Below are 23835 nucleotides of genomic sequence, written 5' to 3' on the forward strand. Positions count from 1 at the left end.
ATTTTTGTATGAAATGCTAGAAAGGCCTTCTCTGTGTGGGTGTGTAATGTCATCATCCCTCTGAGTGCATGAGGCTGTGGCTAGTTATATAGAAATTGTTCCCTGCATCACAGTGATGGACTGTCCAGATATATTGATTCTTCCGTCGTCCCCCACTTCTAGTTCCAGCTCCCCGCCTCGACTGGAGCACTGGTACGCTACACACAATACACAGAGTTATGAGTGTTGTTATGGTTCAGATCAGTAGAAACGGTCTGTTTATAGTGAGAAACCTGTTATCAAGTAGTGACATTATTTATGTTTTAGAGTTACTAATCAAATGTAGTGTAGAATTGGTTAGCTTAATTACCCAGCATTCTCTTCTTCCCTAGTTTCTTGGACCAGTAGCTTCCCAGCACGGTGTGTGCAGAACCTGCAGGGATACAAAAGACAACTTTACTGCATGAGTGCTGAAACTACACGTGTTTGTATTTCTGCCATTACCTGTTGCTCGTATGAGAATCTGTTGGATTACTTAATTATGAGAGCACTTCAACATTTGCAAAGTAATATCACTGTAACCCCAATAGACTGGAGACCGCTGGGGCCCATGTAGTAGTAGAAGTATTAGTAGTAGAAGTATTAGTAGTAGAAGTCAGTCGTCTACCAGTGACGGGATCCTCAGGGATGCCGTTCCATGGAGCAAAGTATCTGGAGTAGAAGTCGTATCCTGGCTGGTGGTCTGGGGATCCTATCGGCGGATAACGGGATGGTTTGATGAACTTGCAGTTTTCACGCAGGTCTCAACGGTTCACTTTTTGGCTAGTCAGCAGAAACCTTCAGTGGACGTTAATATGCAACAAACTGATGAGGTCTAATTTAGGGTTTAGCACGGAGTTTTAGGAAACAACTGTTACTTAATGATAAGACTGCGTGATTGACTGGTATAAACTTGAAATGAGTACATATGGTCATACCGGTAGTACATAGTACATACCGGTAGGACATAGTACATACCGGTAGTACATAGTACATACCGGTAGTACATAGTACATAAAGCTGTCCAATGAAAGGATGACAGGTTTAGCTCTGGTTACCTTTCATTGTGAGGATGAGTCCTTTCACTCTTCCACTCGTCTCACTCCTCTGAAGAGCAATCGGGTCGACCTTCAGACCGGTTAGCACTGACCTGCAGAAAACACACGTGTGACTATTGTACGCCTGTGTGTGTGTGTGTCTCTCTCTCTGTGTGTGTCTGTGTGTGTGTGTTTTGACCTGTCACAGCTGTCTGCCAGGCGAACCATCAGCTTCTTGGTGTTGGAGCTCAGATAAACGTCCTGGATCGGGTGTGTTCCAACTGCAGCCTGTATGCAGAGACACAGGGATGTCATCACACACACATGACACAGTATGTGTGTGTGTGATGACATTCCTGTATGCAGAGATACAGGAATGTCATCACACACACACACACAGTATGGAGGTGTTCATGTCGACGTTGAGCCGGTTCTACTGTAAAACTCTCACAGAGACAGTAGGTGTTGTACCGACCTTGATGAGCTCTCTGAACTCCTCCGCATCCTGAGAAGTTCAACAGGACAGGTTATGATAGGATAATGTTGTCTGTGTTGAAAAGCTTGCAGCACTGTTGCAGGATGAATAAAGCAGCTTCACATTATTGTAGGATGGATGCAGTTTGCTGGTTTCACAAAAGCAGTTTTCCCTAATATGATGCTGATTGACTTAATGGGGTTTTAGTATATGACGGGGAAAGGACCGACTGTGTGTGTGCTTTATTGAATGTTCATTACTATATTATTGATTTCTACAAGGTTAATGTCTTCTTACCGTGTAGCGTTGCACATCCACAGAATACATCCTTCACTTTTTGACACATCTGCATTTTGAGAAAGTAATTTTTGAAGCTCTAATCGTTTCATCCTGATGTGTGTTTCTGCCGACATGCTGTACCTCCTGGGTGGGTGTGTTGAGAGGGAAGTCCATGGCGTATCCTTCCCCCTGCTGGGTGACGGCCAGATCTCCACTCCTGGTCTCGAACACCAGTTTAGGATTCACATTCTCTAACAGACAGTGATATATGTGCTCACACACTAGCTGACGTAGCGTTGCTGAATTCTTGACATGTAACTGACTGATGTGTGCTGTTGTAACTCACTCTTATGCTCGAACAACACTGCTGCAGAGGCCAGAGTGGCATGACCGCACAGGTTCACCTCGGTGGTCGGTGTGAACCAACGGAGTCGGAACCTGGAACCTGTTAATCACACCGTTGTTGGTTTACTGCAAATTTAGCCAAAACCGTAATACAGATGTGTTGTTTTTATGTGTACAATAAGCCGCAAGCAAAATGTATACCCAAGGAGTTATATACTTAAGGCTATGTCGTACTAAGTCTGGCATGACGGCATGAGATTCATCTTTGGGTATGAAGGCAAAGTTATCCTGTTTATTCACAGTCAAACAGTGACATGTACAAATGTTATGCTATTTTAAACTAGCTTTATTGTGAATTTGCCTTTAACAGGGTTGTTAGCAGGATTGTTTCACGTGTACTTGAGGTGCATATAAAGTATTATCAATCATGAAATGAGGTCTGATATATCTGATGTATATTCATTCAAGAGATTCTTACGCTGTGTGTAAATGACATTCCTCTCTGCAGTTAGACCGTTTGTGAGACACTGTGCCTGCACGCTGCACTGTTAACCCTCACAGCTCGTTGCATTGTTCTTCCCATCCCCAACAATGAAAGTTTGAGCTTAACATTGTACCTGTCAGACTGCTGAGGACAGGTGGTTTCTTTTTGTTTTTTTTACCGAACACACAGAGGGAAAATGGCCTCGATAGACTGCACAGAGGCTCAGAGCTGTGTGTTTTTATCGGAAATCAAAATATCTTAAAATGTGTCTGACTTAATCCTCACTTGATTGCCTGTTATCATTAACATGTAAATTATGATTTCATGAAAATAACTGCTTAAATCAGTGGTATCAATCAAAGCGGTTTGTTTGTGTATGTGTATATATATATATATATATATATATATTTATTTATATATATATATATATATATATATTTATATATTTATATTTATATATATATATTTGGGTTAATTATTGTAATGAAATGCAAAGTGGCCCAGACTGGCATATTTCTGTTAAATCCAATATTTGACCGGCCTGTGGTAAAATTGTCAGAGGTGTTGATCCTGGAGATGAAAGCTGTTTCTGACAGGTTCATCTCTGCTGCTATCTTCTGATACAAGTCATCTCGAAGTTCCTGCCAGAAACAAATACACAAATCTGTTTTGTGGAGTGCAGGTTAATCATTATACACTGAGTGTGTACATAGCCTTTTTTCAAGGAGCATAATCCTTCTGTAAACAACCAAATACACAAGTTCCAGTGTGTTAATATTTTAAGCCCTGATGCAGCCGTGGTAGGATTGTCTACAATATGACATTACTGTAGCCTAAAGTGACACACAAATTAATTACAAATTAACAGCTACCTTTTGCCACATTTAGTTCCAAACTTAAAATAGTGGTGTGATTTTTTTTTAGGTTTGCACCTTTTACCACATTCAAAGAAATATTTTTAATAACTGTCATATTTACTTTTCTATTTTTTATATTTAAAAAAAGTTTAATCTAAATGTTAAATCTAAATAATACATATAGATGTTAAATATAAATATACATATTTAATATAAATATAAATGTTTAATATGTGACACACGAATGAACCCAACGACGCTATAGCTCTTGATCGAGCTTTTATTTGGTAAAACCCGCAGTGTGAATTTGCATATTAGCTAAATATTGAATTTCACCAAGCACATTCAGATTTAACATTTATATTAATATTTTTATTTAACATTTATTTGTTATTTATATGTATATTTAATGTTTTTTACAATAAAAGTAAATATGACAAAGTTCACAAATATTGTTGTAAATGTAATAAAAAAATAAATAAAAAAACCCCCCTTTTTTAACGTTGTTTGGAGCTAAATGTGTCAAAATGTAGCTGTGCCACTTTACAACCGGCGCCCTATACACACTCACTTAAATCTTCGTACTCACATGCATAAGTGGACAAATTGCCGCGGGATTCCCCTTGAACGCTGAATTAGTGAAGGCATCTACCGTAAAGACCGGAATCTCCATATTTACACCGTTAACGGTGAGGACTGTGGGTTAGACCCTCGACCGCTGCGGCTGGATGGACTTCAGACCGAGTTCAGCCTCAGCGTCAGTGGCGGACACGCGCTTCTGTAGACGCTTCATCGAGCGTCGGACACGCGCTTCTGAAGTCTGCGCGCTTCTGTAGACGCTTCAACGAGCGTCGGACACGAGTTTGTTCACGCGCTTCCTCCCATAACTTTCTCTTATAACAACTTTATGTTTTCATCACTAATATGAGTGTTATGGTTAATAGAAGACGTAGTAGTAACGACAATGATTTATTTTTTTAAGTCCCATACGCCATCTTTTTTATGTGTCTAAGTCTCGCGACAACAACATACCTGCGCGGGTAGTGACACCTGAGGCTCGGGGATAGAGACGGACACCGGGGACGAAAGCGACTGTGAGATAATTTCATCGTTTTCAGACATTTATCACTGACGCCTGGTATATTTCTGTCAGACGATATTTCGTGATATCCGTTGACGGGGAGCGACCGCTGGGAATGTAACTTTTCTGCCCCGTACGTTTGACCGCTGCCAGTGTCCTACAGTTAGCCTTAGCTGCTATTCTTAGCTGCTAGCCTGCGAAGTGCTAATGCTATCAGGCTAACATTAGCACGTCTTTCTGGTAGAGCGACGTTAGCATCACTAGAAACACAGAATCCAGGCTGACATCATTATCCGAGTAAATATAAGTAATACATAATGTCTTTTTGGGTGTTTGAAAGGGTCTCAATGAGTTGAAGTTAATTTGTTATACCGTTAGCTAGCAAGGCTCTGCGTTTTACCAACACTTTGAGACACAGTTGGAAGGAGGAAATAACAACGTTAGCGTAACGTTTTAAACGCTGCAGGAACGCCTCGCGCATGAAAAACACAGTAGATGTTTCCTGTCGGGCATTTGTCAATGCAACACTTGCTGTTTGGGTGGTGACGCTGTGAACTGTTGTTTATATGCCAGGTTCCTGCCTTTTACACTGCGGATATATTTCTATTTCATAGTTAAATGTTTGTTTTTACTCGTATATTCATCGAAGGTATCTGTGCAGTTAGAGCTCAGATATTTGTAAATTTAATTTCATGTAGAATTTGGACCCAGGGATCGAGGAGGGCAGGGGTCAGGGATGGGCTTAGGCCAGGCTTCTGTGTTATATAATACTATTATTGATACATAAGTAAACTGTTGCTGCTGTGTTGTGCTCTGTGACAGTGAGGATGTCTTTGAATGAAGAGGGTTATGTGGTCCGGATCAGAGGACTACCGTGGTCCTGCACACAGGAAGAGGTTGCCAGTTTCTTCTCTGGTGAGAATACAAAAACATATCTTGTTAACTTAGATTTCTTGCTTAGTGTTGAAATTGTGATTATATTGTTCATGTTTATTTATCCATTTTAGTAACGATAGACGATATTGACAGAAAAGTGCCTTCACTTTTACAGTGTGTTTAGAATTTTAAATACATAGTATCAGAATTACAGCTGATTATTTTTAATTTATTGTGGAATTCAAAGTCAAACAGTATTTTAAAATATAAATGAGTTGCCCTGTAGTCACTCCAGGGCTCGGATGCAGCACAGTTCTGCTCAGTTATGCAATAGAAATTTGCCACAAATTATTGGCAGCTTTAGTGTAAGTGACATTTGATTTATGACTGCCTCCACAAACAAGACTTCTCTACCTTTTTACAACCTGTCTTGTCAATATCTCAGTGTCGGCATCCTTTTTAAGGAGATCTAAATCAATCTTACTACTTATTTACAGAGTGTGACATCGTTGGGAAAGTAAACGGAGTGTGCTTTACCTACTCTAAAGAAGGCCGTCCCAGTGGAGAGGCATTTATTGAGCTGAAAATGTCTGACGATTTCAAGAATGCCCTTGCCAAGGACCGGAAATACATGGGACACAGATACATAGAGGGTAAGCAATATAACCCAAGACAGCAGACTGATGACTTGACTTTCTGCATAAACAGTTGCTGCATTATATTATATTATTGATAGAAACAGTCAATGTGCAAGAAACTATGTTGCCGACATCACATCAGTTTAATGTGATATGTTTTCTTTCTTGTCTCACCAATATTTAATTCCCCATACAAATGGACATTTCCTAGCTTTTGTCTGTGATAAGCTTTAAACGAAATTCTAATGGAAAAGAAGAGTTCTTTATTGTAATTGTCCTCTAAGATCTTAATATGTGTCCATCTGTCCCTGTGTCTGATTCAGTGTTCAAATCGAACCGCAGTGAAATGGACTGGGTGCTGAAACGCAGCGGCCCTGCTGACTATGACAGCTGCAGTGGCTGCATGCTGCGACTTCGAGGCCTTCCCTTTGGCTGTAGCAAGGAGGAGATTGTTCAGTTCTTCTCAGGTACATGAATATTTAAACTGTTGTATTTATTATTGAACTGTAATTGTATTACAGATCTATGTTATTCTGAGGGATAGTCTTTACAGACAGGCTGAAGTTTTTGGCTGCCGAGTCCACAGCGTAAGTGTACTGACAAAACTGCTGCAAGCTTTTAAATGTGCGAAAGAGCACCTGAGCCTGCAGTGCAAGGCAATCAAATTAGAAAAAAAACACTAAAAGAAATGTCCGATGAGTGTAGGCTCTTTATACATTTCACTCATCTCACGGTCAGTATTCCTGTATAGCTCTGTGTCACATAAAATGTCTATAGGCTTCATTAAATAAGGCCAAGAAATAGTTTTAATGAAAGGAGTCACAGAAACATTCTTACATTCTTCAAGTCTAAATACCCAGGTCGAACTTAAAGCCACTATATGTAGAATTTATTTCTAATATTACAATTTTTAACATGATTCTGATGGCAAGTTCATGTTTTTACAACAGTGGAACACTTTACATGCATAGGCTCTTTCTTGACTTTGATTGTATTCTGAAAAATTCCAACTGGAGCTGCACTTTGAACAGTGCTGTTGATCAACAATCCAATAACACACCACAGCATAAGTAAACACTAGTCAAAGACACATTTGGCAACACTAAACACCATTGTTTGACTTAGTCAGCCAACATGTCTGTGTGTCATGGGCCAAAGGTCTGATGGAAATGTGTGCATGTAGTATAGTCATAGGCTGAGTGCAATATAGTGTTTGTTTTTTTTCTCTTAGTGACCGCATCCTTTTTTTAATTGTCCCCAATGAGCGAGAGCATAAAGGCGGTTTAGCTGAGGGGAGATAGTGTCATTATGCTGATCTGGGGTCAGATCATCACCACTTAAGAATTATTAGGGGCCCGTTTCACCCAATACTTATAACTAATGATTTTGCCAGTGACCTAAATTCAGTGTTGTATCAGAACATTCCTCGTCTTCATCAACTTATTTTTATAGTTGCTGACACCTGGCCAGTATTTGTTTCATTTCCCTGCCGTGCAGCTTACAAGTTAGTATGTTAAAGCTCTCTGAGATGGCCTTTTTAATACAGTCTTATCAGTTACTGCAGCTGCTTTTTAATTGCCATCATGACATATCTTAATCCTGAAAGCTCCAGTGATGCAGTGGGTGTTGTTCTTTCTCTTCTATACGTTTATCAGTCTACCTACCGACCTATGTATTTATGTGTGCTTGGGTTGAAGGGTTGAGAATCGTGCCAAATGGGATTACTCTGCCAGTGGACTACCAGGGGAGGAGCACAGGGGAAGCCTTCGTGCAGTTTGCCTCAAAGGAGATAGCAGAAAAGGCTCTGGGGAAACACAAGGAAAGAATAGGGCACAGGTGGGACAGATGGGAAAGGGACGGGCTGGACTGGGTTGGGCTTCTATTGCAGTATTTAATGGGTGGTCATATTAGAGTAATTGTGGTATAAATGAGATGGCTTCTGTTATGGTTCAATCATGGGTTGGTGTGCTAGAATAATTATGGTAAAAATAATAAAATGGGAAGATCTATCGGGTGGGTAATTATTAAAATGATAATGGGATGGATTAATGCATCGTAAAAATGGTGACATGTTGAATAATGGGATAAAGGGCATGTATCTAATCTGTAAATTCAAGCTGGTGAGGAGTATTTTATGCCATAGACAGTTTTGCTGTTGGTTGTCTAAGACCCGGGAGCTATATTTACTTTTGGTATATTAGATAATGTTATTGGCACTTCCTTTATATACCCTTTATATCTATGGATAATTTACTGTGGAAGAGGAGATTAAGCATAGAAATATATCCGTGGTCAATCAAGGCAGCCTCTAACATTAAAGCATCAAACTTCTTTCTACAGTTCTTAATCGTTAACATTATAAATGTAAGACCTAAAGCCCTGTTAGGATTTCCTAACTGTATGTACCAAGAGGTGCGGTTGGTTTAGAAATCCTTTACTACAGCCCTGAACCCAGCTAATGATCATATATTGCTGAGGTTAAGTCATCCAGGTTAAACTTACGTAGATCACCATTTAGAAGACCTTTTATTTTTGAGTTTATATTCTCCCTGTGTAAATGATATGTGTGTGTAACCTGAGCTAAGCCATTTCTACTCATTAACCCTCTCCTCTGCCCCCTCTACCCATTGGGCCTTTCACATTGCAGGTATATAGAGATTTTTAAGAGCAGTCGCAATGAGATCAGAGCCTACTACGAACTGCCCCGGCGTGGGTTGGGAGGCCAGAGACCGGGACCCTACGATAGGCCCATGATGGGGGGACCCAGGGGAGGGTTTTTTGGGCCTGGGCCTGGGCCTGGCCGCGGTGGGTCTCTGATGGACACCATGAGGAGTGGAGGGGGCTATGGCGGAGGTAAGCAGGGTTCTGTATTTCTATATTGCACGTCACAAATCCAAATTGTAAAAATGTGTTTGTTCCTCAACGATACAAAAGTAGATCAGACGGACGGTTCCTGAGATATGTGAAGAACACACAGACTGACAGATATTCCTTGATCTATTAGATGATATTAGATATTTTATATGAAATTAAAAAACTTCCCCACTTCCGTCAATGGCCAGCCAGTGGAGAGGGTGCAGAGCTTTAAGTACCTGGGCAACGACCTTAACCTGAACTTTGATCACCAGACACAAAAGCTTCCCACAAAGATTCTCTACCACCTGCTTCAGTTGTGTTGTTTTTCTGTGTGCAGGTTACAGTGACTTCGACAGCTTCAATGGTTTCAACAATTACTGCTTTGGCAATGGCATGTTTGATGAGCGAGTGAGAGGAGAGAGAGGAGCAAGAGGTAACGTCCCACATTTATTAATATAGAGAATACAGTCGAGCATTTACAAATACTGAGTAAATGTTTGAAATGTATTTAATTTAACCAGGTTTGGACTCTTTTTCAAGGGAGAGCTGGCCAAAACAGCAGCAAATATACATTTACAAACATACAAAGTTTACACTTAGTTTGCAGTAATTGATTTGTTTGATCTTTTCAGTGTTCAAATGACATATTTTCTCTTTCAAATGATGTTTTGTAAAGCAACTGATTTTGACCTTTTTGGCTTGTTGTCTCTTATAGACTACTATGATTTACTTTCACACTTTTAACAAGAAATCACATTGACATGAAGCATATTTCCAGCATGTTTTTTTTTTTATCATTGAGTGAAAGGTGGCCTTTATCAGAGGACTCCTCTCTTCTACATTACTAGAGGTTGCATTGGTAATCTGTGCATGTCTTTGTTTGTTTAGGCTTGGGGATGGGAAGCCACAGTTACGGTGGTCAAAGTGATGTTTGTTCAGGCTTCCACAGTGGCCATTTTGTCCATATGAGGGGTCTACCTTTCCGTGCCACGGAGGGAGATATCGCTAAAGTAAGAACATGCACACAGCGAGACCAGTCACGTCTTGTTTCTCTTGAATTGTTTTAAATAATGGGGCTCTATTATTATTCTTAAAGTGAAAAACAAAAGTGCCACATTGAAGACGCACCATTGATTTAGATGACGTTTCTGTGGCCGTTTACTGGATGTTGTGTGCATACTGTATAATGATGTTGATCATTTAAATGCACTCTGAATGCTGACAGTCATTCTAAAGGTCCACGTCTTTCTTTGGCGTAGTTCTTTTCTCCTTTGAACCCGCTGAGGGTCCACATTGATGTGGCTCCTAACGGCAAGTCCACTGGAGAAGCAGACGTGGAGTTTCGCTCCCACGAAGACGCCGTGGCCGCCATGTCCAAAGACAAGAACCATATGCGTAGGTCCTCCCTTTTTCCTCTTCAGCTCGTCCTTCCATGTTAGTTGAGCTACATTATGACTCCAGAGGGTATCAGTTCTATCCAGTAGCACAAATTCACCAACTCAACAGATAAGCTGCCGGCGTTTTAATGTTTTAATTCATGACACTTTTTGAGATATTTACGATTGTACTTTAACTCAGAAATTAAGCAGATGAATTGAATAGAAATGAAACGGCTCTGATATGAGTTCTGATATGAATGACCTTTTCTCCACAGAGCATCGGTATATTGAGCTGTTTCTTAACTCAACAGCCAGCGGAGCAGCTGAAATGAGTGAGTTAACATGAACAATCTAACCCAAAATAAGTATAAATAATGTTTGATTTTCTTTCATTGTACAGTTTAACATGCTGTCCTTACTGCCATGAGACATCATTCCTTTTCTTTTCAATCCGTCTCAGGTCGTGGTGGTTACTACGGTAACTCGGGAGGGGGTGGAGGCTCCCGGAGTAGCGGTCTGAGAGGGTCGTACTGACGTCGCCATCCTTCTTTTCCAATCCATCCTGACGTCTGACTTCTGACGTGTGTTCAGGCCACATTTTCTCCGTTACTCTTTTAAGCAGAAGAGTTGATCTGAAGTCAGTCACTTCTGTTGTAACAGCCTTCTTTTTATTCTTTTTATTAGTTATATTTTTTAATCAATTGGATATTGTTATATAGTTTAATAGGATTCAAATTCAAATTTTCTCGTGATCTGATCACTGTTGGCAGGAGATGTTCGTCATCGCAGACGAGACAGAACTTCACAGGATGCAGAATAACAGCTGTTTAGACACAAGAGGAAATAATACTTCATTGTCGGGCCGAGCATGGTCACTTTGAATCTAATCAGCTGATGATAACTGTGCTTTGACTGAGTTTTGGTTGATTATGCTCTTTAGGAGGTGTAGCAGTGATCAGCAACGATCTCTAGGTAAGAAATTCTAATTAAAAAGAAACTTAAATCTTTGTTTATTCTGGTTTGAATTTATGTAAGCAGTACAGTGACCCGCCTGTATTGTGCTGATTTAAAACTGGATTTCAGATCAACTTTCCTGGTTGAAAAGTTTGATTTAAAAAGTGAGCCAATTCGTTTTTCTTTTGTTGTTTTGTTTTTACAGTTCGTTACAGAATTTAAAACTAAGTTTTCTACTCTCAAAGAGTGGAAGTAAAATAAAGTCTATATTTGAGCTGTAAGCTTATATGCAGCTGTTGTACATTTTGCAAAATAAATTTTATATTTAATTCTCTTTGTCTCCCTGACTGACATCACTTGGAAATGCATCAGAATAGATAAAAAGAAGATAAAAATAAAAAAACAAGGAATCCTGAATATGATGTGCCAACAAGACACAATCATTGATATGATTTCAGAAGGATAAACATGAGGAAAAAGCCCAACAGTCCAACAACAGTAAATGTTCAACATTAAACAGTAAACAACACGATCAATTCTGTTTGTAATGATTTAATCAGAAACTGCTACACAATCAAGGCAACATATTCTTGGCAATAGAGTTAATATTAACCTGGCAGGATTAAGTAAGCTAAAGGGCCACAGTGATTATCAACATTATGTATATTAAACATACAGTGTTTTCAACACTGTACACGTCCCATTGAAAGCTGGGAGATTTATAATAACGACACTGTACAAAAAGGGTCGAGGCCCGGGTGCAGTCCAGAAACATTTGCCTATAGTACTTAATGATATGATGAATTGGTGAGTTTAAATATTTGAAATTATAAAAACACTTATTGAATTGAACCCAGGCCTGTTTTTATCTCTTTGTGAAACGTCTTGAAAAGTCACAGGTTGTAAACATTTTAAGTACAAAACCAGAATGTGCAGTGGAACCTGTATCATAACCCATCACTGAAGACTTCATCGTCGTCAGCAGTAGTTTGACAATACAAACACATTAGACAAAAAAAAAGAACAACAATTGTTAAAGAGTTTAAAACCTCTGAGGATTGGAGCAGCAGTAAAATGTGGTTCTCCTATGTCGTCTCCACTATCACAACTTTGAGTGAACAGGGAAGCTCAAACAAGTTCCCATGGATTTCTAAAAGGAAACGTGAATGTGCATCAAATATAAATACTCTCATCTAGTTTACAGGTAATATAGGATTGGCTATTGTGTCAGAGTTGTGTAACTTAAGTCTGTTAACCACGATGTAGTCGTCGAGGTCGCGTTGTCAGCTCGCTGTCGGAGGTTCATCGACTAAAGAGCCATTCGGGCCGAGTTCATGGCATCTCATTGGTCCTTCCAGCAGCATCCACTGCATTAGTGTCAAACAGTGAAATGTGTTGCTACTTCAGAAATCATCTGGAGAACCCTTGGGCTCATTTTGGCAACGTGAGAAGTAAAAGTAGGTAATATTGACTGTATTCCCAGGCAGAAAGGTCTCGACTGTCACTAAAGAGATTCCTAAGTTGCTTTGGATTTAACCCGTTGACTCTGTAAATGATGCCTTTATGTGTTTTTTCACTCCACCTGAAAAGAGGGAGCTTTTGCAGTCGAGACTCAGTAACAAGGCCATGCTACTGTTTGTATGAATGATATAATCTCATCTGTTTGGCTATGCATTTACCTTTTACAGTTTGAGGGTTAACACTGACATTATGATGATGCAGTGCTAGAAACGAATGGCGGTTTGGTGGAGAATCTGCATTTAGCTGCAGCAGTGCTCATCACAGTCAGTGCAGCTTCACTCCTTTCATAGCAGAGCCCTGTCCTTAGACAGTTCAGTTCATTGATATCTACATTTACTGTGAATGGTTTCATCTTTATAACTGTATATTCATGATATAGATTAAAGCAGACCATAGCTTCTCCTCCGATTTCCAAGTAAGATTTGCCCATGTGGACTGATTGCCTCCTCCTGTGTCTGAGTATCGCAATATACAATGTTGAATGTATACTGCAGAGCATCTGCAAAGGAAGTAGTGATGTCAAACAAATACAAATGTTCTAAATGTTCATGCACACAGTCCATTTTTAGCAGCGAACAGTATGTAGATGGATCTTGCAGGACTGGAGGATGGGGATTCGTGAGCTCAGATTGTTTGAAGCAGTCACAACAGCTCCTTCACGTTGGATTGGAGGAGCAGCGCTGCAGCAGGAGGGCGTGGCAGGTGTCACAGACTCTGACAGGTTTGGGTGAGGCGGGCAGAGGGAGCTCGTTGTCAGAGCAGCTGTTGCAGAAAATCTCCCCACAGTTCCTGCAGTGGTGCTAGACCAAGAGACAGGAACCGAGAGTCAGAACCTCAATAACGTCACATGGTTGTGATGGGCTTATGTGTGCACATTTGCTGCTGAGGGAACCAAATTGCTGATTTTTTTCTTCTGTCAAATGCATGATCAATAATTCATTTCGGCAATACTCCTCTACTACTACTTCCTCAGGTTGTCTCGTCAGCCGTTGTGGTAACTAAGTATGTTATTTGTCTTGCATTTAAAAATGCTGTTGCTGCTGGAATCTAAAACAAATAACTTCCTGCACATGAAATGATTTTTACCGAGTCGAGACCAGCCGTAAAATAGTTGTCAAAATAGGAAGTAAATCAGAATGGACAAGCTTTCAAATCAGTCGGCATTGTTTTATGCAAAAAGGATGTGGCTTATGAACTTTCCCACCAACATGTCAGGGCTCCTCAGATCATTTCTCCATTTCTTATTTGTGGTATTTTGTCAACTGACCTTTCGTCTTGAGATGGAAAACTCCTTCTCACAGAGCTTGCAGTGACTGGCTTCCTTGTCTTTCAACCAGACCTGTCCCCCCTGCAACAGCACAACACAGTAAAACTCAGTTTTATCATAACTTTACATTCCAGACATTAAACACCAGCATTACTATATGTTTTACTCCTTAACTCCTCTTTCTTTGCTTTTAAGAATATGTGATCTAACTTACCATACGTCTGATGGAGAGTGTTTAAAGACATGTTCTGTTTATCTCAGTAACTGACTGCTACTTTACCTGAAGTGCTTTATTGGCTTCTTTGATGTCTTCAATCTTCAGTTTGGATCTGATGACAAAAAGAATAAAACTCTTAGATAAAAGCAATGAATAAAATAAACCGCCTCAAGCCCTCCAACATTTTTTTCTTGTCACCTATCCTTCTAATAAATTATTGAAATAGAACTACTGCTTCACGATTGTATTCCTCTGCAAACCAGTCAAGTTGCAGTTTACATCCATGTCTTAACCAAATGTCATCACTTCGCTTCACGTCATTTTATCCTATAAGACGTGTGGATTTTCCATGATAGCATAATAATGATCGAGTTATGTGAGTGTGGAGTGACAACCAAATTCTAATCAGTGCATCCGTGAGTCCAAGTGGACTTTTGTGCCAAGTTTGAAGATATTCCCTCAAGGCATTTCTGAGACATCGTGTTTCAAAAGATGTCAGATAAAAGCCATAAAAAATGCAATAGTACTGTATGTCATAGAATATGTCATCAAAAGTCATTGTTTATAGGTCATAGAATTGCAATAAAAAATGTCGTACTATCGTTTTCCATAAAATCTTTTAAAAAAGTCATATTATAGTATGAAAAAGCCAAGGTATAGTATATCGAATAAAAGTTTAACCTGTCGAAAAAAGTAAGAACAAAGTCCGAAAAAAGTCATAGTATAGCGTGTCAAAAAAGTGAAAGTTATATTATAGCAGGTCGAAAAAAGTAAAAAAAAAAAAAGTCATAGTAGAGTATGTAAAAAAATCATAAAAAGTCATAGTAGAGTATATTAAAAAAATCATAAAAAAGTCATAGTAGAGTATGTCAAAAAAGTAATAGTATAGTATGTTAAAAAACATCATAAAAAAGTAATAGTAGAGTTTGCAAAAAAATCATAAAAAGTCATAGTAGAGTATGTAAAAAAATCATAAAAAAGTCATAGTATAGTATGTAAAAAAAATCATAAAAAAGTCATACTAGAGTATGTAAAAATAAATCCTAAAAAGTCATAGTAGAGTATGTAAAAAAATCATAAAAAAAGTCATAGTAGAGTATGTAAAAAAAATCCTAAAAAGTCATAGTAGAGTATATAAAAAAAATCCTAAAAAAGTCATAGTAGAGTATGTAAAAAAAAATCATTAAAAAGTCATAATAGAGTATGTAAAAAAATCATAAAAAAGTCATAGTAGAGTATGTAAAAATAAATCCTAAAAAGTCATAGTAGAGTATGTCAAAAAATCATAAAAAAGTCATAGTAGAGTATGTCAAAAAAATCATAAAAAGTCATAGTAGAGTATGTCAAAATAAATCATAAAAAGTCATAGTAGAGTATGTCAAAAAATCATAAAAAAGTCATAGTAGAGTATGTAAAAAAATCATAAAAAGTCATAGTAGAGTATATTAAAAAAATCCTAAAAAAGTCATAGTAGAGTATGTCAAAAAAATCATAAAAAAGTCATAGTAGAGTATATAAAAAAAAGTCATAGTAGAGTATGTAAAAAAATCATTAAAAAGTCATAGTAGAGTATGTAAAAAAAATCATAAAAAGTCATAGTAGAGTATGTCAAAAAAATCATAATAGAGTATGTCAAAAAAATCATAAAAAAAGTCATATTATAGTATGTCAAAAAAAGATTTTAAAAAAGTCAGTAGAGTATGTAAAAAAAATCATAAAAAAGTCATAGTAGAGTATGTAAAAAAAATCATAAAAAAGTCATAGTAGAGTATGTCAAAAAAAGTCATACTAGAGTATGTAAAAAAAATAATAAAAAAGTCATAGTAGAGTATGTAAGAAAAGTCATAGTAGAGTATGTCAAAAAAATAATAAAAAAGTCATAGTAGAGTATATAAAAAAAGTCATAGTAGAGTATGTAAAAAAAAAGTCATAAAAAAGTCATAGTAGAGTATGTAAAAAAGTCATAGTAGAGTATGTTAAAAAAAATCATAAAAAAGTCATAGTAGAGTATGTAAGAAAAGTCATAGTAGAGTATGTCAAAAAATCATAAAAAAGTCATAGTAGAGTATGTCAAAAAAATCATTAAAAAGTCATAGTAGAGTATGTCAAAATAAATCCTAAAAAAGTCATAGTAGAGTATGTCAAAAAATCATAGAAAAATCATAGTATAGTATGTCAAAAAAATCATAAAAAAGTCATAGTAGTATGTCAAAAAAATCATTTAAAAAATCATAGTAGAGTATGTAAAAAAATCATAAAAAAAGTCATAGTAGAGTATGTAAAAAAAATCCTAAAAAGTCATAGTAGAGTATATAAAAAAAATCCTAAAAAAGTCATAGTAGAGTATGTAAAAAAAAATCATTAAAAAGTCATAATAGAGTATGTAAAAAAATCATAAAAAAGTCATAGTAGAGTATGTTAAAAAAATCATAAAAAAGTAATAGTAGAGTTTGTAAAAAAAATCATAAAAAGTCATAGTAGAGTATGTAAAAAAAAATCATAAATAAGTCATAGAAGAGTATGTAAAAAAATCATAAAAAAGTCATAATAGAGTATGTAAAATAAATCATAAAAAAGTCATACTAGAGTATGTAAAGAAAATCATAAAAAAGTCATAATAGAGTATGTAAAAAAATCATAAAAAAGTCATAGTAGAGTATGTAAAAATAAATCCTAAAAAGTCATAGTAGAGTATGTAAAAAAATCATAAAAAAAAGTCATAGTAGAGTATGTAAAAAAAATCCTAAAAAGTCATAGTAGAGTATATAAAAAAAATCCTAAAAAAGTCATAGTAGAGTATGTCAAAAAATCATAGAAAAGTCATAGTATAGTATGTCAAAAAAATCATAAAAAGTCATAGTAGTATGTCAAAAAAAATCATAGTAGAGTATGTAAAAAAATCATAAAAAAGTCATAGTAGAGTATGTAAAAAAATCATAAAAAAAAGTCATAGTAGAGTATGTAAAAAAAATCCTAAAAAGTCATAGTAGAGTATAGGGCTGCACAAAAAATCGTTAAAAAATCGCGATCTCGATTCACACATACACGTGATCTCATTTCTACACACGGCGATTCTGAAGCATTTTATATCTTGAGCTGCATCACAAATGCTCCTATTTCCTTCCGGATTTTTTGAAGCGCCCCCAAACGCAGCACTGCCGCCCCTCAACCTATGGTAAAGCGTCTTTACAACACGTGATTCAGTGGAGGAAGCCGCCTGCAGTTGAGTGTTTGGAAAGAGTGAAGGTACGTGTCCACAGGCAGCGGCGTTTCCCCGCGTCCCATTCATTGCGCCTGGCTCGACTCGCCGCCTCGGGAACGCTCGCGAACGCTCGCGAAAATCTTCTAAACTGAATGTTGTCGATCTAAAATAAAGACAGATTCAGCAACTGCATAGCTTATTTCTCGCTTAAAATGTTTTCAGAAACACCTTTTTGTGAACTATTTTCGTAAAATAAGAGAAAGTTTCCAAACGAGCCGCCATGTTGGTCTGCGTGAACTCCGGAGCAGACAGGACAGCTGTGAAAGCGATCGTCCAATCAGGTGCAGCCATGAAGTGTACGTGTGATTGTATGAAGGAGAGCACCTGTCAATCATCCTCTAGTGGCAGCCCACCAAACGTGCAATACTTAAAATTGCCCGTGTTTTTTTTTTTTTTTTTACTTTTGTAAAAATTACTTATCTTCCAATGATAGAACTACTACTATGCCTACGTTTTTTTGTTTTGTTAAAGTTCATCAGTGCAATAAACATTTTGTGGAAAAAAATCGTGCAAGAGAATCGTGATCTCAATTCTAAGCAAAAAAAATCGTGATTCACATTTTTTCCAGAATCGTGCAGCCCTAGTAGAGTATATTAAAAAAATCCTTAAAAAGTCATAGTAGAGTATGTCAAAAAATCATAGAAAAGTCATAGTATAGTATGTCAAAAAAATCATAAAAAAGTCATAGTAGAGTATGTCAAAAAAATCATAAAAAAGTCATAGTAGAGTATGTCAAAATAAATCATAAAAAGTCATAGTAGAGTATGTAAAATAAATCATTAAAAAAGTCATAGTAGAGTATGTAAAAAAAATCATAAAAAGTCATAGTAGAGTATATTAAAAAAATCCTAAAAAAGTCATAGTAGAGTATGTAAAAAAAATCATAAAAAAGTCATAGTAGAGTATGTAAGAAAAGTCATAGTAGAGTATGTAAAAAAATCATTAAAAAGTCATAGTAGAGTATGTAAAAAAAATCATAAAAAAGTCATAGTAGAGTATGTAAGAAAAGTCATAGTAGAGTATGTCAAAAAAATCATAAAAAAGTCATAGTAGAGTATATAAAAAAAGTCATAGTAGAGTATGTAAAAAAAAATCATAAAAAAGTCATAGTAGAGTATGTAAAAAAGTCATAGTAGAGTATGTTAAAAAAAATCATAAAAAAGTCATAGTAGAGTATGTAAGAAAAGTCATAGTAGAGTATGTCAAAAAATCATAAAAAAGTCATAGTAGAGTATGTCAAAAAAATCATAAAAAGTCATAGTAGAGTATGTCAAAATAAATCATAAAAAGTCATAGTAGAGTATGTCAAAAAATCATAAAAAAGTCATAGTAGAGTATGTAAAAAAATCATAAAAAGTCATAGTAGAGTATATTAAAAAAATCCTAAAAAAGTCATAGTAGAGTATGTCAAAAAAATCATAAAAAAGTCATAGTAGAGTATATAAAAAAAAGTCATAGTAGAGTATGTAAAAAAATCATTAAAAAGTCATAGTAGAGTATGTAAAAAAAATCATAAAAAGTCATAGTAGAGTATGTCAAAAAAATCATAATAGAGTATGTCAAAAAAATCATAAAAAAAGTCATATTATAGTATGTCAAAAAAAGATTTTAAAAAAGTCAGTAGAGTATGTAAAAAAAATCATAAAAAAGTCATAGTAGAGTATGTAAAAAAAATCATAAAAAAGTCATAGTAGAGTATGTCAAAAAAAGTCATACTAGAGTATGTAAAAAAAATAATAAAAAAGTCATAGTAGAGTATGTAAGAAAAGTCATAGTAGAGTATGTCAAAAAAATAATAAAAAAGTCATAGTAGAGTATATAAAAAAAGTCATAGTAGAGTATGTAAAAAAAAAGTCATAAAAAAGTCATAGTAGAGTATGTAAAAAAGTCATAGTAGAGTATGTTAAAAAAAATCATAAAAAAGTCATAGTAGAGTATGTAAGAAAAGTCATAGTAGAGTATGTCAAAAAATCATAAAAAAGTCATAGTAGAGTATGTCAAAAAAATCATTAAAAAGTCATAGTAGAGTATGTCAAAATAAATCCTAAAAAAGTCATAGTAGAGTATGTCAAAAAATCATAGAAAAATCATAGTATAGTATGTCAAAAAAATCATAAAAAAGTCATAGTAGTATGTCAAAAAAATCATTTAAAAAATCATAGTAGAGTATGTAAAAAAATCATAAAAAAAGTCATAGTAGAGTATGTAAAAAAAATCCTAAAAAGTCATAGTAGAGTATATAAAAAAAATCCTAAAAAAGTCATAGTAGAGTATGTAAAAAAAAATCATTAAAAAGTCATAATAGAGTATGTAAAAAAATCATAAAAAAGTCATAGTAGAGTATGTAAAAATAAATCCTAAAAAGTCATAGTAGAGTATGTAAAAAAATCATAAAAAAAGTCATAGTAGAGTATGTAAAAAAAATCCTAAAAAGTCATAGTAGAGTATATTAAAAAAATCCTAAAAAAGTCATAGTAGAGTATGTCAAACAATCATAGAAAAATCATAGTATAGTATGTCAAAAAAATCATAAAAAAGTCATAGTAGTATGTCAAAAAAATCATTTAAAAAATCATAGTAGAGTATGTAAAAAAATCATAAAAAAAAGTCATAGTAGAGTATGTAAAAAAAATCCTAAAAAGTCATAGTAGAGTATAGGGCTGCACAAAAAATCGTTAAAAAATCGCGATCTCGATTCACACATACACGTGATCTCATTTCTACACACGGCGATTCTGAAGCATTTTATATCTTGAGCTGCATCACAAATGCTCCTATTTCCTTCCGGATTTTTTGAAGCGCCCCCAAACGCAGCACTGCCGCCCCTCAACCTATGGTAAAGCGTCTTTACAACACGTGATTCAGTGGAGGAAGCCGCCTGCAGTTGAGTGTTTGGAAAGAGTGAAGGTACGTGTCCACAGGCAGCGGCGTTTCCCCGCGTCCCATTCATTGCGCCTGGCTCGACTCGCCGCCTCGGGAACGCTCGCGAACGCTCGCGAAAATCTTCTAAACTGAATGTTGTCGATCTAAAATAAAGACAGATTCAGCAACTGCATAGCTTATTTCTCGCTTAAAATGTTTTCAGAAACACCTTTTTGTGAACTATTTTCGTAAAATAAGAGAAAGTTTCCAAACGAGCCGCCATGTTGGTCTGCGTGAACTCCGGAGCAGACAGGACAGCTGTGAAAGCGATCGTCCAATCAGGTGCAGCCATGAAGTGTACGTGTGATTGTATGAAGGAGAGCACCTGTCAATCATCCTCTAGTGGCAGCCCACCAAACGTGCAATACTTAAAATTGCCCGTGTGTTTTTTTTTTTTTTTTACTTTTGTAAAAATTACTTATCTTCCAATGATAGAACTACTACTATGCCTACGTTTTTTTGTTTTGTTAAAGTTCATCAGTGCAATAAACATTTTGTGGAAAAAAATCGTGCAAGAGAATCGTGATCTCAATTCTAAGCAAAAAAAATCGTGATTCACATTTTTTCCAGAATCGTGCAGCCCTAGTAGAGTATATTAAAAAAATCCTTAAAAAGTCATAGTAGAGTATGTCAAAAAATCATAGAAAAGTCATAGTATAGTATGTCAAAAAAATCATAAAAAAGTCATAGTAGAGTATGTCAAAAAAATCATAAAAAAGTCATAGTAGAGTATGTCAAAATAAATCATAAAAAGTCATAGTAGAGTATGTAAAATAAATCATTAAAAAAGTCATAGTAGAGTATGTAAAAAAAATCATAAAAAGTCATAGTAGAGTATATTAAAAAAATCCTAAAAAAGTCATAGTAGAGTATGTAAAAAAAATCATAAAAAAGTCATAGTAGAGTATGTAAGAAAAGTCATAGTAGAGTATGTAAAAAAATCATTAAAAAGTCATAGTAGAGTATGTAAAAAAAATCATAAAAAAGTCATAGTAGAGTATGTAAGAAAAGTCATAGTAGAGTATGTCAAAAAAATCATAAAAAAGTCATAGTAGAGTATATAAAAAAAGTCATAGTAGAGTATGTAAAAAAAAATCATAAAAAAGTCATAGTAGAGTATGTAAAAAAGTCATAGTAGAGTATGTTAAAAAAAATCATAAAAAAGTCATAGTAGAGTATGTAAGAAAAGTCATAGTAGAGTATGTCAAAAAATCATAAAAAAGTCATAGTAGAGTATGTCAAAAAAATCATAAAAAGTCATAGTAGAGTATGTCAAAATAAATCATAAAAAGTCATAGTAGAGTATGTCAAAAAATCATAAAAAAGTCATAGTAGAGTATGTAAAAAAATCATAAAAAGTCATAGTAGAGTATATTAAAAAAATCCTAAAAAAGTCATAGTAGAGTATGTCAAAAAAATCATAAAAAAGTCATAGTAGAGTATATAAAAAAAAGTCATAGTAGAGTATGTAAAAAAATCATTAAAAAGTCATAGTAGAGTATGTAAAAAAAATCATAAAAAGTCATAGTAGAGTATGTCAAAAAAATCATAATAGAGTATGTCAAAAAAATCATAAAAAAGTCATATTATAGTATGTCAAAAAAAGATTTTAAAAAAGTCAGTAGAGTATGTAAAAAAAATCATAAAAAAGTCATAGTAGAGTATGTAAAAAAAATCATAAAAAAGTCATAGTAGAGTATGTCAAAAAAAGTCATACTAGAGTATGTAAAAAAAATCATAAAAAAGTCATAGTAGAGTATGTAAGAAAAGTCATAGTAGAGTATGTCAAAAAAATAATAAAAAAGTCATAGTAGAGTATATAAAAAAAGTCATAGTAGAGTATGTAAAAAAAAAGTCATAAAAAAGTCATAGTAGAGTATGTAAAAAAGTCATAGTAGAGTATGTTAAAAAAAATCATAAAAAAGTCATAGTAGAGTATGTAAGAAAAGTCATAGTAGAGTATGTCAAAAAATCATAAAAAAGTCATAGTAGAGTATGTCAAAAAAATCATTAAAAAGTCATAGTAGAGTATGTCAAAATAAATCCTAAAAAGTCATAGTAGAGTATGTAAAAAAATCATAAAAAGTCATAGTAGAGTATATTAAAAAAATCCTAAAAAAGTCATAGTAGAGTATGTCAAAAAAATCATAAAAAGTCATAGTAGAGTATATAAAAAAAAGTCATAGTAGAGTATGTAAAAAATCATTAAAAAGTCATAGTAGAGTGTGTAAAAAAAAATCATAAAGAGTCATAGTAGAGTATGTCAAAAAAAATCATAATAGAGTATGTCAAAAAAATCATAAAAAAGTCATATTATAGTATGTCAAAAAAAGGTTTAAAAAAAGTCAGTAGAGTATGTAAAAAAAATCATAAAAAAGTCATAGTAGAGTATGTCAAAAAATCATAAAAAAGTAATAGTAGAGTATGTCAAAAAATCATAAAAAAGTCATAGTATAGTATGTAAAAAAAAGATTTAAAAAAATTAATAGAAGAGTATGTCAAAAAAATCATAAAAAAGTCATAGTAGAGTATGTCAAAAAAATCATAAAAAAGTCATAGTAGAGTATGTCAAAAAAAGTCATAGTAGAGTATGTAAAAAAAATCATAAAAAAGTCATAGTAGAGTATGTCAAAAAAAGTCATAATAGAGTATGTCAAAAAAATCATAAAAAATTCATAGTATAGTATGTAAAAAAAATCATAAAAAAGTATGTCAAAAAAATCATAAAAAAGTCATAGTAGAGTATGTCAAAAAAAGTCACAGTAGAGTATGTCAAAAAATCATAAAAAAGTCATACTAGAGTATGTAAAAAAAAGTCATAGTAGAGTATGTAAAAAAAATCATAAAAAAGTCATAGTAGAGTATGTCAAAAAAAGTCATAGTAGAGTATGTCAAAAAATCATAAAAAAAAGTCATAGTAGAGTATGTCAAAAAATCATAAAAAAGTCTAGTAGAGTATGTCAAAAAATCGTAGAAAAGTCATAGTAGAGTATGTAAAAAAAATCATAAAAAAAGTCATAGTAGAGTATGTCAAAAAAAATCATAAAAAAGTCATAGTAGAGTATGTCAAAAAAAGTCATAGTAGAGTATGTAAAAAAAAATCATAAAAAAGTCATAGTAGAGTATGTCAAAAAAAGTCATAGTAGAGTATGTCAAAAAAAGTCATAGTAGAGTATGTAAAAAAAATAATAAAAAAGTCATAGTAGAGTATGTCAAAAAAAGTCATAGTAGAGTATGTCAAAAAATCATAAAAAAGTCATAGTAGAGTATGTCAAAAAAATTCATAGTATAGTATGTAAAAAAAATCATAAAAAAGTCATAGTAGAGTATGTAAAAAAAAGTCATAGTAGAGTATGTCAAAAAATCA

At 34.7% G+C, this 23835-nt stretch overlaps 3 protein-coding genes across 4 annotated transcripts in view; 1 reads left to right on the plus strand and 2 right to left on the minus strand.

Moving 5' to 3' along the window:
- Positions 1–17: 17 nt before the first annotated feature.
- Positions 18–4234, minus strand: LOC311017326 (phenazine biosynthesis-like domain-containing protein 1). The gene is made up of 10 exons (XM_084015577.1): positions 4085–4234; positions 3180–3279; positions 2156–2254; positions 1951–2060; positions 1531–1560; positions 1255–1343; positions 1077–1168; positions 647–730; positions 350–412; positions 18–197 (listed from the first exon to the last, which is right to left on the minus strand). Exons 1-10 carry the CDS (start codon positions 4166–4168, stop codon positions 85–87), a joined length of 864 nt encoding a protein of 287 aa, XP_083871703.1. The 5' UTR covers positions 4169–4234; the 3' UTR covers positions 18–84.
- A 229-nt stretch (positions 4235–4463) lies between these two features.
- hnrnph3 (heterogeneous nuclear ribonucleoprotein H3 (2H9)) lies at positions 4464–11612 on the plus strand. Its single transcript, XM_084017451.1, has 11 exons — positions 4464–4589; positions 5399–5491; positions 5950–6105; positions 6414–6557; positions 7788–7926; positions 8738–8943; positions 9284–9379; positions 9835–9956; positions 10206–10341; positions 10601–10657; positions 10786–11612. Exons 2-11 carry the CDS (start codon positions 5404–5406, stop codon positions 10857–10859), a joined length of 1218 nt encoding a protein of 405 aa, XP_083873577.1. The 5' UTR covers positions 4464–4589; positions 5399–5403; the 3' UTR covers positions 10860–11612.
- Positions 11613–11815: 203 nt separating this feature from the next.
- The window catches only part of rufy2 (RUN and FYVE domain containing 2), a 36941-nt gene continuing 24921 nt past the window's right edge, over positions 11816–23835 (minus strand). For both annotated transcript variants that reach the window (XM_084015016.1, XM_084015015.1), the window contains exons 17-19: positions 14348–14396; positions 14068–14148; positions 11816–13600 (exon numbers count right to left, since the gene is read on the minus strand). In XM_084015016.1, the coding sequence (XP_083871142.1) occupies positions 13457–13600; positions 14068–14148; positions 14348–14396 (274 nt within the window). In that variant the 3' untranslated portion in view covers positions 11816–13456. The remainder of the gene's footprint in view (positions 13601–14067; positions 14149–14347; positions 14397–23835) is intronic.

This window comes from Eutrigla gurnardus (genome assembly GCF_963514095.1).
Source record: "Eutrigla gurnardus genome assembly, chromosome: 1".
NCBI classification, from domain to species: Eukaryota; Metazoa; Chordata; class Actinopteri; order Perciformes; family Triglidae; genus Eutrigla; species Eutrigla gurnardus.

Bases quoted from the DNA above. Each gene is read 5' to 3' on its own strand.
- LOC311017326 (XM_084015577.1), bottom strand. From the start codon at position 4,168: ATGGAGATTCCGGTCTTTACGGTAGATGCCTTCACTAATTCAGCGTTC. The intron at 1,169-1,254 runs GTCAAAACACAC...TGTTTTCTGCAG, and splicing joins CTGGCAGACAGCTGTGACAG to GTCAGTGCTAACCGGTCTGA. The intron at 731-1,076 runs GTAACCAGAGCT...ATCCGCCGATAG, and splicing joins ACTCATCCTCACAATGAAAG to GATCCCCAGACCACCAGCCA.
- hnrnph3 (XM_084017451.1), top strand. From the start codon at position 5,404: ATGTCTTTGAATGAAGAGGGTTATGTGGTCCGGATCAGAGGACTACCG. The intron at 8,944-9,283 runs GTAAGCAGGGTT...TTCTGTGTGCAG, and splicing joins TGGAGGGGGCTATGGCGGAG to GTTACAGTGACTTCGACAGC. The intron at 9,957-10,205 runs GTAAGAACATGC...TCTTTGGCGTAG, and splicing joins CGGAGGGAGATATCGCTAAA to TTCTTTTCTCCTTTGAACCC.